This window comes from Paramisgurnus dabryanus, chromosome 18 (genome assembly GCF_030506205.2).
Source record: "Paramisgurnus dabryanus chromosome 18, PD_genome_1.1, whole genome shotgun sequence".
NCBI lineage: Eukaryota > Metazoa > Chordata > Actinopteri > Cypriniformes > Cobitidae > Paramisgurnus > Paramisgurnus dabryanus.
The window spans coordinates 525,228-541,165 of record NC_133354.1 but is presented as its reverse complement, the minus strand read 5'-3'; the positions used below and the strand labels follow the sequence as shown (position 1 = coordinate 541,165).

The following is a 15,938-nucleotide window of genomic DNA, read 5'->3' as shown; positions in this document are numbered from 1 at the left end:
AGCATGGCCCCGCCCCTAACACAAATGCGAGCATCCATTCAGGTTGTAGGTATTTGAAAGCTGAAAGAGATATTAGCTTTCCCGCGAGTGTGCATGGTGCAAAAGCGGAGACGCCCCTAGCGTTTGAGAGCTTATTTAATCTTATTTGATCTTATTTAAAACTTACTTGATTAATTTGGCCTTTTTCTATCATTCATACTTGGCTAGTTGGTTAATTACACATTTTTCTGTTGAGTGACAAACTGAAAACACATTTCATATCAGATGTTACCATAGACTTTTATTATTTTTTTATGAAATGGGCCCTTGCTATAAAAAAATGACACAAGCCTAGATGTAAATGGCAATAGTTCTTTTATTTTTCTCTATATTTTCAAGGTTTATTATTTACAAAGAAACAAAATAAAACAAAAACAAAATTTTTGACAAACACTGTTTGTCTGCATATAGGTGTAAGAAAGCATACATTTACCTTTTTTATTCTGGATCAAGTAACTATAATTGTTCATGTTTGTTTATTGTTATATGTCTCTCCCCCCTTTTTTATTATTATTGTTTTAATTTTTTTTAAACCAAGCGTTGGTGCACATGAACAAGCATAATGAAAAACTCATCAGAGATTAAAAAGAGCTTGAGGCCTGTTCCAGAATCTTCCATCTGTGAAATCTTGCATCGTTACAGTAAAACGTTTCCAACAAAATAATTTCACCTGAATCGTAGAAGCTGCGAACCAAACATTTGGTTTTTCCCTTTTATTCCAAAGACGCTCATCAATTCGCTTTGCATTTCTTATTTTCCATGACATAAACACAAACATACATGAAAAAAAAACAAAGATATGTGCTGGTTTTCTCCAAGACCTCAAAATGACTGCATTCATTAAATGTAGCGTTATGAGCGTCTCCTCATCTACCAAGCCCAGAATTAAACAGTGCTTAAATCTGAGAGGAAAAAGCAAATGAATGAGAAGCATTTCCCTCTGAAGGCAAGTACAGTATCAAAAAGCGCAGATACCAAGAGTACCGCTGACCATCCTACCTGTACATTAGTTTCTATACACTATGGCATAGCAGGAGGCAGAAAAGACACGGTATCCAGATAGCACACACAGATCTCGGAGACGTCTATTTGATGTCTGCATATCTGCAATACATCTCTGAGACGTTTCCTGACAGATGTCATATAGACATTTAGATGTATGTAAAACTGCTTTAGGACATTTATCAGATGGGTTTACACAGCAGATCTTTAGCAGACATTTCACAGATGTATCTGCGCTATCTGGGTACCTTTTGAAAGCCCCGAACAACGGGGCCAGAGGATGTGATTCTGCATGATACAATAACAATAAACCCTTTACTTACACAACCAATGAATGTATTTTTCTCTGCTTTTATACTTCTCGGTCTCTCTCTCTCTCTCTCTCTCTCTCTCTCTCTCTCTCTCTCTCTCTCTCTCTCTCAAATGAAAGTGCAATTCATGATAAGTCTTTTCATGTTTCACTTTGGCCAGTTTCATTAAATGCAACACGTTACACTCAAATAAATGAAACATCAGTGGCTATAACGTCATTTACACACCATTTCAGACACATTGTGATTTCAGTCTATACTGTTTCGCTTGTCAAATGTATTTTCGCATATCAAATATATGTCTCATCTTTGCACATATATAAAATATGCTTTTCACTAGTATGTTTTTAAACTGATACGTTTGGCCATTGCTTTTGATCTCCTCGACATTGAACATACACGTGTACATTTGTCTACACACACATACACACACGTGTGCACGCGCGCACAAGGCGCACCCATAAAATGAACAGGATGAAACATGGCTATAGTTTAGGCACAAATACTTAAGAATGTCCTTTTTGTGAAAATTTTCCGATACGCAACGTCTAGGCAGACAAAAAACAAAAAAACGTAACTTCACAATACATTTAAACGTCAACATTTTTTAAATAGTTTCTCTTTTAAGTATTCGTGACGATGCATGCGCTTATGGTCGGCTGTATGGGAACTGCACTGGTACGGCATAGACACACATGGATTTCTGCAGTATTGGAGCCATTTATAAAATTGTACAGAGGGCTTTGAGACTTTGCAGATGTCGGGTATAAATCCACAAATCGCAGCATCTGTCCTCAATGCGACTTTGCTTTGATATCAGCAGATGGACTTTGGATGGCACCCAACGTCCACCATTAAAGCTCCGTTTGATAAGCAGCACAGAAAGAAGCTGATAGGCTGAAAATATTGAAAGAAGAAATAAACGAGTCAAAATGAGCCACAGCTGCTAGTTACCTCTTGTTGTATTGTCTTATTTCAAAGTCTCAAGCCCCCGACTGGATGAAATATCACATGATGAGACAAAAACCTTAATGCAAAGCAGCGTTTCTTTAAATGTCGATATTTTGGGAATCATCTCTTGATATGTTATTGGGTACAGAAAACAGGAATACAGTAATATCTGCTGGCTTTTTAGTAAAATCAGATTTCTGTATTGCACGTCATAAACATCAGGTGCTTTTTCTAAAACTACTAATGTAATGCAAGGTAAAATTGAGCTTTAGTTATGCAACATATAGTGAAAATAAATACTTTGCAAACTTATTTCTAAAATAACAAAACGTGTGATATAAAGCACTGCACAGAGTTGGAGTGGTATTGATTTGTGTGTACATCCATTAATACTGATTCATAAGCAAAACACAATTCAAATATTTGGTATGCATGGAGGTGGTATGCAAAATCATAAATGCATTGTGAATGATATACATTGATGTATTACCCCACAACACTATACAATTGTTTACATTACCTTTTTATCCCGGTAATGATATGTTTCAATATAAATATTGCATTAAGGACTAACAGTTTGCATTAAGGTTTTTCTCTAACGGTTGTTTTGGATGTAGTCACACATTAGCATTTGAATATATATCTATATAAATATATATATATGCATATATATAGGCATTACCCAGGCTGCTGACAGAGAAGACATTTGCCATGTTTGAGAAATGCACCACACATTACTTTGTAAATACTAGATCTACAAAACTATGTACAACACACACATATAGGTAATCTTTATATCACAGTCTATTGCATAATGGTGATAATCTTTAGTTTTATAAATATTGTTAATGTACAGTGATGTCCATCTCATTGAAAACTTCGATATAGAAAATAAAACCCATCTGACTCCACCGAACATTCGATATATGAGAAACGAAAAAGACATTTAACGCACACATGCTGTCTCGAAACGCAACGCTGTTGCCGCACAACACGAAGTATTGCAGATATCGACACCTTGGTTCGGTGCTCCAAGCATTTTCCGACGTTGTTTTCCAGTGGGGTACGGTTTACGGATGTGCTTTTTAAAACATTTTCAGGTTTTCCCTGGTTCAATTGCGCAAACGTTTTTCCACAGTGATGTTAAAAGCTGCGAATTGCTGGACTTGTTTTGTCATCTTCTCAACATGAAAAGAGAGCACAAAAACTCATTCCCAGACACGTTGCATCCTGTACCAAAGACGATCAACCGAAAAACCATAAAGAAATAAATATAAACAACTCCAGACACATTAAAGTCACATGTTAGAGGAAGACTTGTTTATACTATAGTTTTTCCCATATGGTCAATACCAAATATTCTAGTTGGACTTGCACATATATATATATATATTTGTATAATATACATTCTTAAGTTGAAGGGGAAGTGCGTCTAAAATATCGTACAAGGAAATTCTGTACACGGATAGCTATGAGGTTATTTTTTCAGAGGAAGTTGGTGGAAAAAAATACTCAAGTCTTTTCCCGCTTCTTTGTATCTCCGTAAAAATCAATCAAAAAAATTCTTTGTTTAAAAATGAACAGGAAAAAGTAAATGGGATCATAAATTCGATGCGAATCGCATCTTGTCTTGTTCCGTCTCTGTACTGCTTAAGACTGCGGACTCTCTTCTGGAGCCCGCGGATTCCCTGTGCTGGCCACTAGAAGGCGCCGTGCGTACCGGCGGTAACGCGCCCGATGACATCTGCCTGAAAAGGGCGACCCTCTGTGGAACGTTGGGGCGGATTCCGCTTTGCAGAGCGGAGCCCGGTGCCTGAACACCTGCCGCGGATCCTACGGGTGGAGGAATGGAAGCGAGCGATTCGCCTGATGTCGGGTGCGCCCGGACAGCCAATGAGGTCTCGTGGGGCAGCGACGGCTGCGAGGCGGAGAGGTGGCGTACGTCTCGGCTCAGGCTGCCCGACTGGAGGGCATGCGTGCTCTTGTGGACCTCACTCCGCTGTGGGGACGCCCCCTGTGACGGCTGCTGCTGCTGTTGGGGTATGGATGCGGGCAAGGACTGCTGGGGTAAGGTGTGCTGTACAAGCGACAGCTGAGAGGCCGTCGGCGATCCGTATTGAAATGTTCGGCCGGCTATTGGGGTCTGCACAGGGGGGCTGCATACGGACGTGGTAAAGGAACAGGGGGACATGATCGCCGACGCCGGCTGCTGTAAAGGCGTGGGGGGATTCGGGGAAGAAGTGTTGCCGAGAGAGACGCCGGGGGCCGAAAACGTGACGCCCTGTGAGGGTTGCACTCGACTCGATGGGGTGATGGTTGCTGAGGTGCTATAGCTTAGCATGGCGGCCTGCTGCAATTGGTTGTTCCCGAGAATAGCGGTCGCCGTGGCGAAGGGTGGCTGAGCGGGGGAGTTAATGATGGAGTTTCCAGACATCGGCGTCGAATTCATCCCCGTGACCGATTGCTTCCGATCCACCATCATTACCATCTCCCGGTCCTGCCGGATTATCTGCTTCAGCAGCTCGTTCTCCTGGGTGTTGAAGACGCCGGCGTTCAGATCCTTCTGGAACTTCTGGAGCAGGAGTGAGTTCTTCTTCCCTGTTAGGGGGGAAACCAAAAGCCTTGCTTGAGTTGGGGTTAAGAGGAATAAGAGTTTACAAAATGGGGTGTTATCTCAAATGTTGTAGGGTGGATTAGTCACTCCTCAAATGAGAGTTAAAATTAATGGGTTTAGATGTTGGGAGTCAACACCAGAGCCTCAAATAACTTTCAATTCATAGTGATTGTTATCTACACTGTCAAAAAATTGTCAAAATATGTACCCTAGCTGCCAATGGGATGGTACCCTTTCAAAAAGAGTTATTTTTAGTACATCAGAGCTACATGTGGGTACTAAATGTATCCATATCTGTACCTAATGGTACATATTATGGCCTTTCTAAAGGACACCGCCCCAGTGACAGCGGGGGTAAATATTATGACTTTTTTTCTAACAGTGTATTTGCTTTCTATTTGTTATTAATTGTTATCTATTTCTAAAATAAATACACAACCCAAACATTCTAAAACATCACCATTTTCTAATATACCACAATTATTTCATTACAAAATAAAAGTACACAGTTTCATTTTCTAATACTGTTATAATACATATGCATACTAGATTCTTTTGCATCAGACTAAGCAATAGTGGGCTGCTTAATAATAAAACAACTATGCACATCGCTAGCAAATGGTCCTTTTCTCTGTTACTGTGTATGAATTTTAATGACCTGATTACCAGCTACATTATTTTGCTAATTTGAGAACCGAGAATAGATTTGAACATCCAATAAGCATGCTTGACAAGCTTTGAATTAAATTCAGGCCTAGCATCTTTCATTTAGAAAGCTTGGAAATGTTTTAAACCAGTCCAATGTGCTTTGCTGGTCACCAGCTGGTCTTGTGCTAACAAGTACCTAAAACCATCAAAGCATGGACAGGCTCGGAGTCCAAATAACCACCTCAGGCTTTTTATTAGCAGCAAAAAAACTTTTAATAAGCAGTACAAAATTGGTTCCTCTTAAATAATTTATTTTAAAATTGTCCGCCCATCCAGAAAAAACTTAAGATGATGTATATTAGGTCTCTTAGCTAGTGTGTCTTCAAATAATGCATCGAAATACACAGACAACCATTGATCGGAACAATAATGGTCCTTCATTAGTGGGTTACTGTGAGATCAATGCTGTCATCTATAAAGTTAGGAGAAATGAGAAACAGAAGATCATTCATCGACTAAAGCTTTAAAAGTGCTAGCAAAAGATATCAGCTATGTGCCATTCAGAAAATGGTCAAAATATTTTTAACCTTAGCTGTCACTGGGGCGGCACCCTTTCAAAAAGTATACATTTGCACCTAAACAGTTAGTAGTACTTTACATATTGGTACCAAAGAGTGCATTAGTAGGCTCCTTCAATATTGGTACCAAATGTATATCTGTACCTTTACAAAGGGTGCCGCCCCACTGACAGCTTGAGACCATTTTGTTTTACTTTATTCTTGACTCCAGATTTATTTATTATGTTCAGCCTATGGCATACATCACTTGTTCTCAATCCAAAATAAAGAACGTATCGATTTTCCTATTAAACAGTACTTTTGTACACAATAGCTGGGTAGGACTCTGTTGTTACATGAGTTGACTGAATGCTGTGCTTATAAGCTAAAGGCATAAACGATAAGAAATCAGTCACTCAGCCAAAGCCACAACAGCAAATGTGGTAAGAAGGATGGAATAATATCTTTACGATTCAAGGTGAAACACATCTTTATGACCTGACTGATGAGGGTCGAATACAAATTTACTGTCTGGTTTCCATAGTGTCAGTAGCATGCATCATTTTTATTTCCATTTGTTTTTTATCCCTAACAGTTTTAGTTTTAGTCATGCAGTTTATTAGCCATGATATTCTTACATTTAGATTTATGAACTGGGCAGATGTTTTTTTATCCAAAGCGACATTCAAGGTACACATTTTATTAGTATAGGGGAATTGAACCCACAACCTTGTTGATGTTAATGCATTGCTTTACCAATTTACCTATAGGAATTTTACGGTACATTCACACTGGGCGAAAGCATTAACGCTTCTTATTTACTTTAAAGGGATAGTTCGGCCAAAAATGATATTAAACCCATGATTTACTCACCCACAAGCTGTCCGAGTTGCATATGTCCATCGTTTTTCAGACAAACATTTTTGGATATTTTATAGAATGTTTTAGATCTTTCAGTTGATTAAATGTAATGTCACGGGGTCCACCCATAGTCCACGACCGTCAAGTCCAAAAAAAGTGCGTCCATCCTTCAAAAATTAAATCCGAACGGCTCCAGGATGATAAACAAAGGTCTTCTGAGGGTAAACCGCGCGGTGTTGTAGAAATATCCATATTTAAAACTTTATTAACGAAAATAAATACCTTCCGGTAGTGCCACCATCTTAGTCGCGTCCGCATTCAGGAGAGAGTATTAGCTTAGTGTACGCACTTTTCTTAGTGACGTATGACAAATTCGAAGGGCGGGGGCACAGAGCAGCAGCAGAGTAGCCTCCGTAGGCTGTGTAAGCTCTCATCCTGAATGCGGACGCGACTAAGATGGCGGCGCTACCGGAAGGTATTTATTTTCGTTAATAAAGTTTTAAATATGGATATTTCTACAACAACACCGCGCGGATTACCCTCAGAAGACCTTTGTTTATCATCCTGGAGTCGTTTGGATTTATTTTGTGAAGGAGGGACGCACTTTTTTGGACTTGAAGGTCATGGACCCCGTTACAATACATTTAATCAACTGAAAGATCTAAAACATTTTATTAAATATCCGAAAATGTGTTTGTCTGAAAAACGATGGACATATGCAACTCGGACAGCTTGGGGGTGAGTAAATCATGGGTTTAATATAATTTTTGGCCGAACTATCCCTTTAATGGGTGACGTCACTGAATTGTGGATCCGTCAACGTAGCATCACTGCCGTTGCCCACAACAGAAGTTGAACATTTATCAGCTTTTCAAGCTTCAACACGTGCGTCAGCCAATCAGATTGCCTTACGCAAATAACCTGCAAGCCAGATAGTTACGTTTATGCAAGACCGGAGCATGTGTAGCGGCCACTGTGATTGGCTGTTGGACACGCTTCAGACAAGCCTTCCGTCAAGCTTTAACGCTTTCGCCCAGTGTGAATGTGCTGATACTAACTCTACAGTATATAGTAAATCACATAAATAAACATATTTGTTATAATCAGAGGATATATGTTGGTTTGAATTAAATAATGTAAGCTGCTACTTAGAACAAAATTTACACAGTTACTGTCAAGATGAAGAAATTAAACATTGTCTGATCATAACTTCATTTTTTAGCAAAAGCTGAAATAATGGCATTTTTGTGAAGGAATTTTGTTAAAGATCAAATTCAGAATGATTATCAAAACATACACAGAGTTTAAAATAAAACATAAAAATTCATCAGGAACATGTTTTTATGCAAATGTTTTCTCTTAATTGGCAAGAAAACTTGTCAATGGCTGGGAAAGAGTTTAGGGTACTGCCCCAATCTTTTCAAAGTGTTATTAGCACATAATGTCGAAATCCCATTGGTTCTTACAGTGAGGCCAAAGACCAATGAAATGCAATGTTATAAAACGTCACCATATTTGAAATTACTCCACTAATCTGTATGTTTATAATTATACACAACATATCTATTGTTTATACAAAAAAAATGGTTCACACTTTATTTTACAGTGTCTCTGTTACAGTGTAATTATATAATTAAATACTTAGTATTATAAAGTAACAACATGTACTTACTATAGGGTTAGGGTTAGGATCGGGTTTGGTTTAGGGTTAGTTGCATGTAATTATGCATAATTAAACATTATTACTATAGTAAGTACATGTAACTTGTCTACCAAAGACACTGTAAAATAAAGCATTACAAAAAAATTGTTTTCTTACACAAACATATCATTTCGCTTCAGAAGACATATATATAAGAAGATAACAATGAGATTTTAATATAAAATAATTTTTTCATATTTAACCAAAGAAACAAAATCATGCACATCTGGGATGGCATGAGGGAAAACATAAATTTCACAAAAAGTTGGGTATTATTAAGACAGACAGGAATAAGACACAGTCAGAAAAATGCACCAGAACATTATTTACAAAAAGTACATATTTGCACCTCAAAAATATGGTACAAATTGGTGCCAAAACTCTAAAACATTGTGCTAAATTGTACTAAAAGCTTGTGATCATAGGGCAACCATTTTTAGGGCAACATAGCACCTATGTAGCAGAGCATGTGAGCGGAGCGGAGCAGGGAGTGAGTGAGGAGCGTAGACCGTGTTTTTATCCAAAGGCAAGATCGATCTCGCTCCGGTTCCGCTCTGATACCGCTAACACCATGAGTCTAGTGCATGCACAAGAATATAGGCAGGTGTTAGGCATGCATAAGAATTTTAAATTTGAGCAAGCGAGAAGCGATTTTAACCGGAGCGTGATGAAATTGTAGCTGAGCGGGGAGTGGAACTGAGTGAAGCGGTCTGGTAAGACTTTGAGCGGTGAAGCGGAGTTAGCGAACACCCACGTGAGTGGCGAGTGGAATTGAGCAAGCTGTCTGATACGACTTTGAGCGTAGAAGCGGAGTTAGCGAACATCCAAGTGAGCGGGGAGTGAAATTACTCACCGCTCCGCTCACATACTTTGCATGTAGTACCTCTGTAGAAGCATAAGTGATGCTAAAGCATGACTATAGCATTATGGTTCAACATAGGACAATATGGTTCTGCACAGGTTTTACATAGGTGATGTTTAGCACTAAAAATGGTTCCCCTATGATTATGAGGCAGTAAACAACTTTTAGTGCTATGCAGCACCATATTTGTACCTAAGTGGTACATATTAGGACCTTTTCAAAGGGTAGGCTACTGCCCCACTGACAGCCTAGGATCATTCTGGCCATTTTTTCTGACTATGTACATAATCCCAATACCTTCTGAGAGTTCAATGAGGTTTTACAAACCTGATCTGTTCTTGAATATCAAATTACACACAGCTTCCTTGCTCACTTGTGCACTGGCTATACCATTAGCAGTAAACATGACTAAGTGTGTTTTGTAAAGGCAGACCTAAGATGCATTTTGGCAAGGGGAAATGATGACTGTTTGCCGCTGATGTTTGGTACCCACACTGAGAAAATTGCTTTGGCTCTTTCATTGTTAAGGGCAAAAGCTGTGTAATTTACTGGCAGACACGGTGAATACAATCCAATTAAATCCAAATACACAACTGTCTACTTCTAATTGAACACACACTGTACTGTACTACAGACTTACGTGTCGCTTGAAAAGATGTATGGAGGAATCGTGAATTCTGTGAATAAGGAGTTGATCATGTTATTCATTTCTTACAGGGCCATCGAGGAAAGGCGTCTAGACCACTAACTCCAAATCTACAACAATCACGGTCTCTAAGGGGTTAACAGGTTTTGGGGATGTCGACTGCTAAATTTTCGGAGCATTTTGTCATGTTTACATGTTTATAGAAATCTATATAGGAAATAATAAATGTATAAAATCTTGGGTTACATCGGTGGTTTTTTAGCGTGCAACCCCACCCTCTTGTAGAGTCCATCCCGTTATGGGCCCCCAAAGAAAATTCATGATATAAAACAATCTCAAAACTTAGAATATGAATGAAATAAAACATATTACATTATACAATACACTATAAAAATTACTTTCTTATTTAGTATTATGTAAAAATTCTTAAATTAAGATGCATTTTCTTGATGAGTAAAATGACCTAAGACAATTTTAGACAAAAAACCAATACAATTTTTAAGGAAAAACAAATAAATCTGCCAATGCTGGGATCCAGACTAACATTTGAGAGAGGTGGCACTGGCACCACCAAGTTGTGCAGCCAGTGGCACTGGGCCTCAATTTGGTGGCACCAGTCACTGGGTGTCCAAACAGTCCAAACATGTTTAATGCATTAATACATTTATTACAAATACAGATATTTTTTTCTTTATATACATAAATTAATTTTTAACTTTACCGTACTCTTAACATATATTTGCCTTACTGTAAACCATTAAACTTACAATCAACTTTTTATTACTTTGTTGTAAAACCTTTAGGCTACTTTAACACAGACTTGAGTAAAGAAATCAAACTCTTGTGCTGTAATCACTACAAAATGTCTCCATGCACTCTGAAGATATAATTTGGCCAGGACTTGCACTGCAAAAAATGATTTAAGAAAAAATATTCTTAGTATTTTTTTCTTGTTTTCAGTTAAAATATCTAAAAATGTTTGATTAAGATGCTTTTTCTTGATCAGACAAAACAACCCAAGAAAATAAGTCTAGTCATAGTGATTATGTGCATAAAACAAGCAAACAAATAATTGTAAGCAAATTTTTCTTGCATTTTTCTTGAATTTAGTGTTTAAGAAAAAATTTCAAGATTTTTTTGCTTACCCTATTGGCAGATTTTTTTGCTTGTTTTAAAACTAGCCTTATTTTCTTTGGTCGTTTTGCTCATAAAAGCATCTTATTTGGCAGACCCCATTGGCAGATTTTTTTGCTTGTTTTTTGCACAAAATCACTTAAATTTGATATTTTTGGTCCAAAAACTAGACTTATTTTTTTAGATCATTTGCTCATCAAGAAAAAGCATCTTAACTTAAAATTTTTTAGATATTTTTACTGAAAACGTGCATACCCTCTATTAATATAATTATACTCTCAAAATGCGACTATTTACTCGCAGTTTGGAGCCCTGCAATGTGGTAAGAAAAAAATCTTAATTCAAGAAAAATTCAAGAAAAAAAATCTTACCAAATTGCTCACTAAAATTGTACATTTTTTTATTTGTCTAAAAACTTATTTGTCTAAAGACTTATTTTCTTAGGTCATTTTACTCATCAAGAAAATACATCTTCATTTAAGAATTATTAGATATGTACCAAAAATAAGACAAAATACTAACTGATAAAGCTATTTTTCTGAGGTTTGTTTACAAAACAGTTATGATAAATTTGTAAGTTTGAGAACCACTGGGTCATTTTGGGGTTAACTATCCACTTAAATAAATATCTAATAAAAAAATTGAGAAAAGGAAAAATAACATCTGAAAGACATTCTGAACATTTATTCAACATTCATTTCTGTACATTTAGTACTGTAAAAAGTTTCAGAACAAAACCCATTCAAGAGTTTGTATGGAGAAAGATGTAAATCTACTTGAATGGAACGTTCTGTTCCATTGAATGTCTATGGTAATTTAAGTACTATTAGCTAAGAGAAATTAGCCTTCTCTCCTGCATTCATCTGGTGCTGAATGTGAATACTGGGCTCAAATCTTCTGTATCTGTGTCATTAAAGACGTCTAATAACCTGCAGTCTGTCTTTTCTAATGAATGTGCTGAATGCGGTGAGCTGTAAATGCAGCATCCCATTGAGCACAAGCACCTTGCCAGGTGGCTGCGGTGACGTTTGGACCACAGCTATAAATAGGATGCGAAAGAAAAGCTTATGTTTTACTGCTAATGTATTATATTAGGATGTATCTAGGCTGTAAATGATGTTGACAGGATCCACATAGTCACTGAAAACCTGAAAATACCTTTTCTTTTATAGTTATAAATTATATCCTTGGCTCTTAAATATTTCAATGAAGATATAAAAGCCAGAAGAAAGTGGGTTTAATCTCTAGAATAATTTTTACATCTGTAAACAAAAATAACAAACAACAGCAAAAATCTAATTGAAATTCATTGTTCAATACTACACTGATAGAAAAAAATTGTCAAAATATGCTGTCATTGGGGCTGTACCCTTTAAAAAGGTCCTTATATGTACCATTAGGTATACATTTGGTACCAATAGTGTATGTATCCTTGAGGTTCCAATATGAAATCTTTAGTTCCAAATGTTTCCTTTTTGAAAGGGTACTGCCCTATTGACAGCTTGGGTACATTTATTTGACCCTTTTTTACAGTGTAGGTGTGGAATTGCTTTGTTGAGTTAAAAAAAGTTATAAAATAGTTTTTTATTACTCATTCTCATACCAAATTCACATAATTTTCTTTCTTTGTAAATAAATCATTATTTTGAGTTTAATATTTTTCTAAGCATACACTGCAAAAAATGATTTTCAAGAAAAAAATTCTTAGTAGTTTTGACTAGTTTTAAGTAAAAATATCAAAAAATTCTTAAATTAAGATGCTTTTTCTTGATGAGCAAAATGACCCAAGAAATGAAGTATAGTTTCAGACCAAAAATGTCGTATTTAAGTGATTTTGTGCAAAAAAAATCTGCCAATGGGGTAGCAAAAAATCTTGAAAATTTTTCTTAAAAACTAAATTCAAGAAAAATTCTTACCCCATTGGCAGATTTTTTTTGCTTGTTTTATGCACAAAATTTAAAAATTAAACTTATTTTTTTGGGGTTTTTTGCTCATCAAGAAAAGCATCTTAATTTAATATATATATTTTTAGATATTTTTAATGAAAACAAGACAAAAATACTAGGAATTTTTTTTCTTGAAAATCATTTTTTGCAGTGTACTTTACACTTTTTAAACAATTTTACTAAAACAAGACAAAAATGCAAAAAGTATTTTTTGCAGTGTACTCTTTGAAGCTTGAATGCTCCAGAACACATTGCAAAAAACGACTTTCTTACTTAGTATTTGTCTTGTTTTCAGTAGAAATATCTTAACATTCTTAAATCAATATCTTTTTCTCAATGAGCAAAATGACCTAGGAAAATAAGTCTAGTTTTGAGAAAAAATATACAATTTAATAGAATTTGTGCTTAAAACAAGCAAAAATTTCTGCCAATTGGGTGAGGAAAAAAAAAATCTTAAAATAAGATATAAAAAAAATCTTAAAATAAGATTTTTTAAAACACTTAATTCAAGCTAAATTTTCTCACCCTATTGGCAGATATTTTTGTTTGTTTTAAGCAACTTTAAGCAAAACTTTACTTATTTTTTTAGATCATTTTGCTCATCAAGAAAAACATCTTAATTCAAGAATTTTTAGATATTTTTACTGAAAACAAGACAAAAATACTAAGTTAGAAAGTCATTTTTTGCAGTGCATTTTTTTTCAAGTTTTCCTCTTTGGTGTTTTACGAATACAAGTCATACAGGTTTGAAATTACATGAGGGTGAGTAAATAAAGACACTTTTTATTTTTGAATGAACTACCCTTTAAAGATATTTTAAAAAATAAGTAAACAAAAAATGAAGTCTTTTGTGTATAGAAACATTATAATAACAAGCAGTAAAGTTGCATCATTATGCCTTCATCTGGGTCAAGTTCATCTGTAACACTTTACAATTAGGTTGTATTTGTTAACATTAGTTAGTGCATTAACTAAAATTAAACAATACTTCTACAACATTTATTTATTTTAGTTCATATTAATTTTAACATGAGCAAATGTATTGCATTAGCTAACATGAACAAAGATTGTTAAACGCTGATACATATTTATGCATTTACTAATGTTAACAAATACAACCTTATTGTAAAGTGTTATCAGTTTATCTTTTACAATTGTGTTTTGCATGCATTGCTTATCCTAAAGACAGAAATAACATGACAGGGAATAGACCTTAAAATCACTTGCCTTGACTTTAACAATAGCATGCAACTTTAAATCTACTAACATTAGCATTTTTATCAGCTTTGTTTTTATTTGAGGTCCACTGAACGCATGCTGGCTGCATTAAAGCCTGTGGATCATTTCAAATGTGAGGGGGAAATCTGGATCGTCATGTGGAATTTACCTGCTGCCTACTGGTCGGCCAGGACACTCTTGAAAACGAGATGAGCTCATCTCAAGAGGGGCTCCTGGTCAAATAATTTTTGAATAAAGATAGATACATCAATTGTACAGACATGTCATTCTGGTTAATGCATGGTTTTTTTCTTTTTTTTTTCCAAATTCTTTCGGTTAGGACGAGACAAGCATTTGCAGTCCAAAGAAAGGTACATGGAGCACGACTCAATCATGTCACGGTCTGTATTTTTCCCTTGTATGAGACAAGACCCCTTGTTTTAGTTTGACTAATGTCAAATCACTTCTGATAAGAAGTGTGTTTTATAAAAGTTACAATCTAGAGCAAGCCTGTTCTCCACATGAATGGACAAATGCTTTGTTAACACCGACCATCTCATGCTATGGCCGATGTTGATCGAGTTTGAAGGGTGATAACATCGAAGCCACAAACAGAGATGGGTGCAGCATTATGCATACTGTCTTCTCTGGCATCTCTTTGATTTGATTGGCCTAATCTTATCTGTTATTGATTGGTTGTGACGTGCAGGTCAAGATGGCAAATTGATTCAAACCAATCTGACTTTTAGTGCAAGGCAAGTCAATAGCAGCATGCCAGAATTTAGAAAAAGAAACAGAAAAAATATGCGAATCAATATTCAACGATTAATAGCGTACGGGCCAGGATGCAGGCAAGAGGGGAAAAAAGTCAAACTTTATATATTCTTTTAAAACTTAAGTAATATTTGAAGAGTTTGGTTCCAAAACGCAATAAATCCTTTTTGACTAATTTTAGTAAAAACGTGCTTACTATACCAAGAAAGTGACAAGATGAAAACCACTATTTTCTGTTATGAACTTTTACATAGCATCGTAGGTTATAATAACATTAAAAATTAAAATCCATCATTTGATTTCCAAAGATTTATTATAAAAACTGTTTATGTTAATGTTTTTTTTCAAAATGCTATAAACCTATTGAATCAATATATAAATGTGCATTTATCTTTGCCATGTTATATTCATTTAGTTGACTAGTTGTATACACTGATCAAAAAATAAACATTAATGGCATTAATAAAAAAACACTTACTTTTTCATATTAATAACACTGTCATTGCTGCAGTCATCCTTGGGACGTCGTCGCTGAACTTTTTTGACAGCGATTAGCTGTAAAATATTTTGGTCCTGCTCGATTTTCATTGACTTCGAGTAAAATAATGGAAAGTTTTTCATAAGATCGCCTGGGGTCAATGTGTTAGCATGACAGAAGCTTGATGCTGTCGTG

General features: G+C 35.9%; 1 protein-coding gene across 3 annotated transcripts in view; it reads right to left on the bottom strand.

The window, feature by feature from the left end:
• Positions 1–1,406: 1,406 nt before the first annotated feature.
• The window catches only part of hcn1 (hyperpolarization activated cyclic nucleotide-gated potassium channel 1), a 119,056-nt gene continuing 104,524 nt past the window's right edge, over positions 1,407–15,938 (bottom strand). For 2 of the 3 annotated variants that reach the window (XM_065243975.1, XM_065243974.1), the window contains exon 8: positions 1,407–4,901. In XM_065243975.1, the coding sequence (XP_065100047.1) occupies positions 3,904–4,901 (998 nt within the window). In that variant the 3' untranslated portion in view covers positions 1,407–3,903. Of the gene's footprint in view, positions 4,902–14,660; positions 14,725–15,938 lie in introns of all 3 variants that reach the window. The other variant, XM_065243976.2, reaches the window with a different exon arrangement.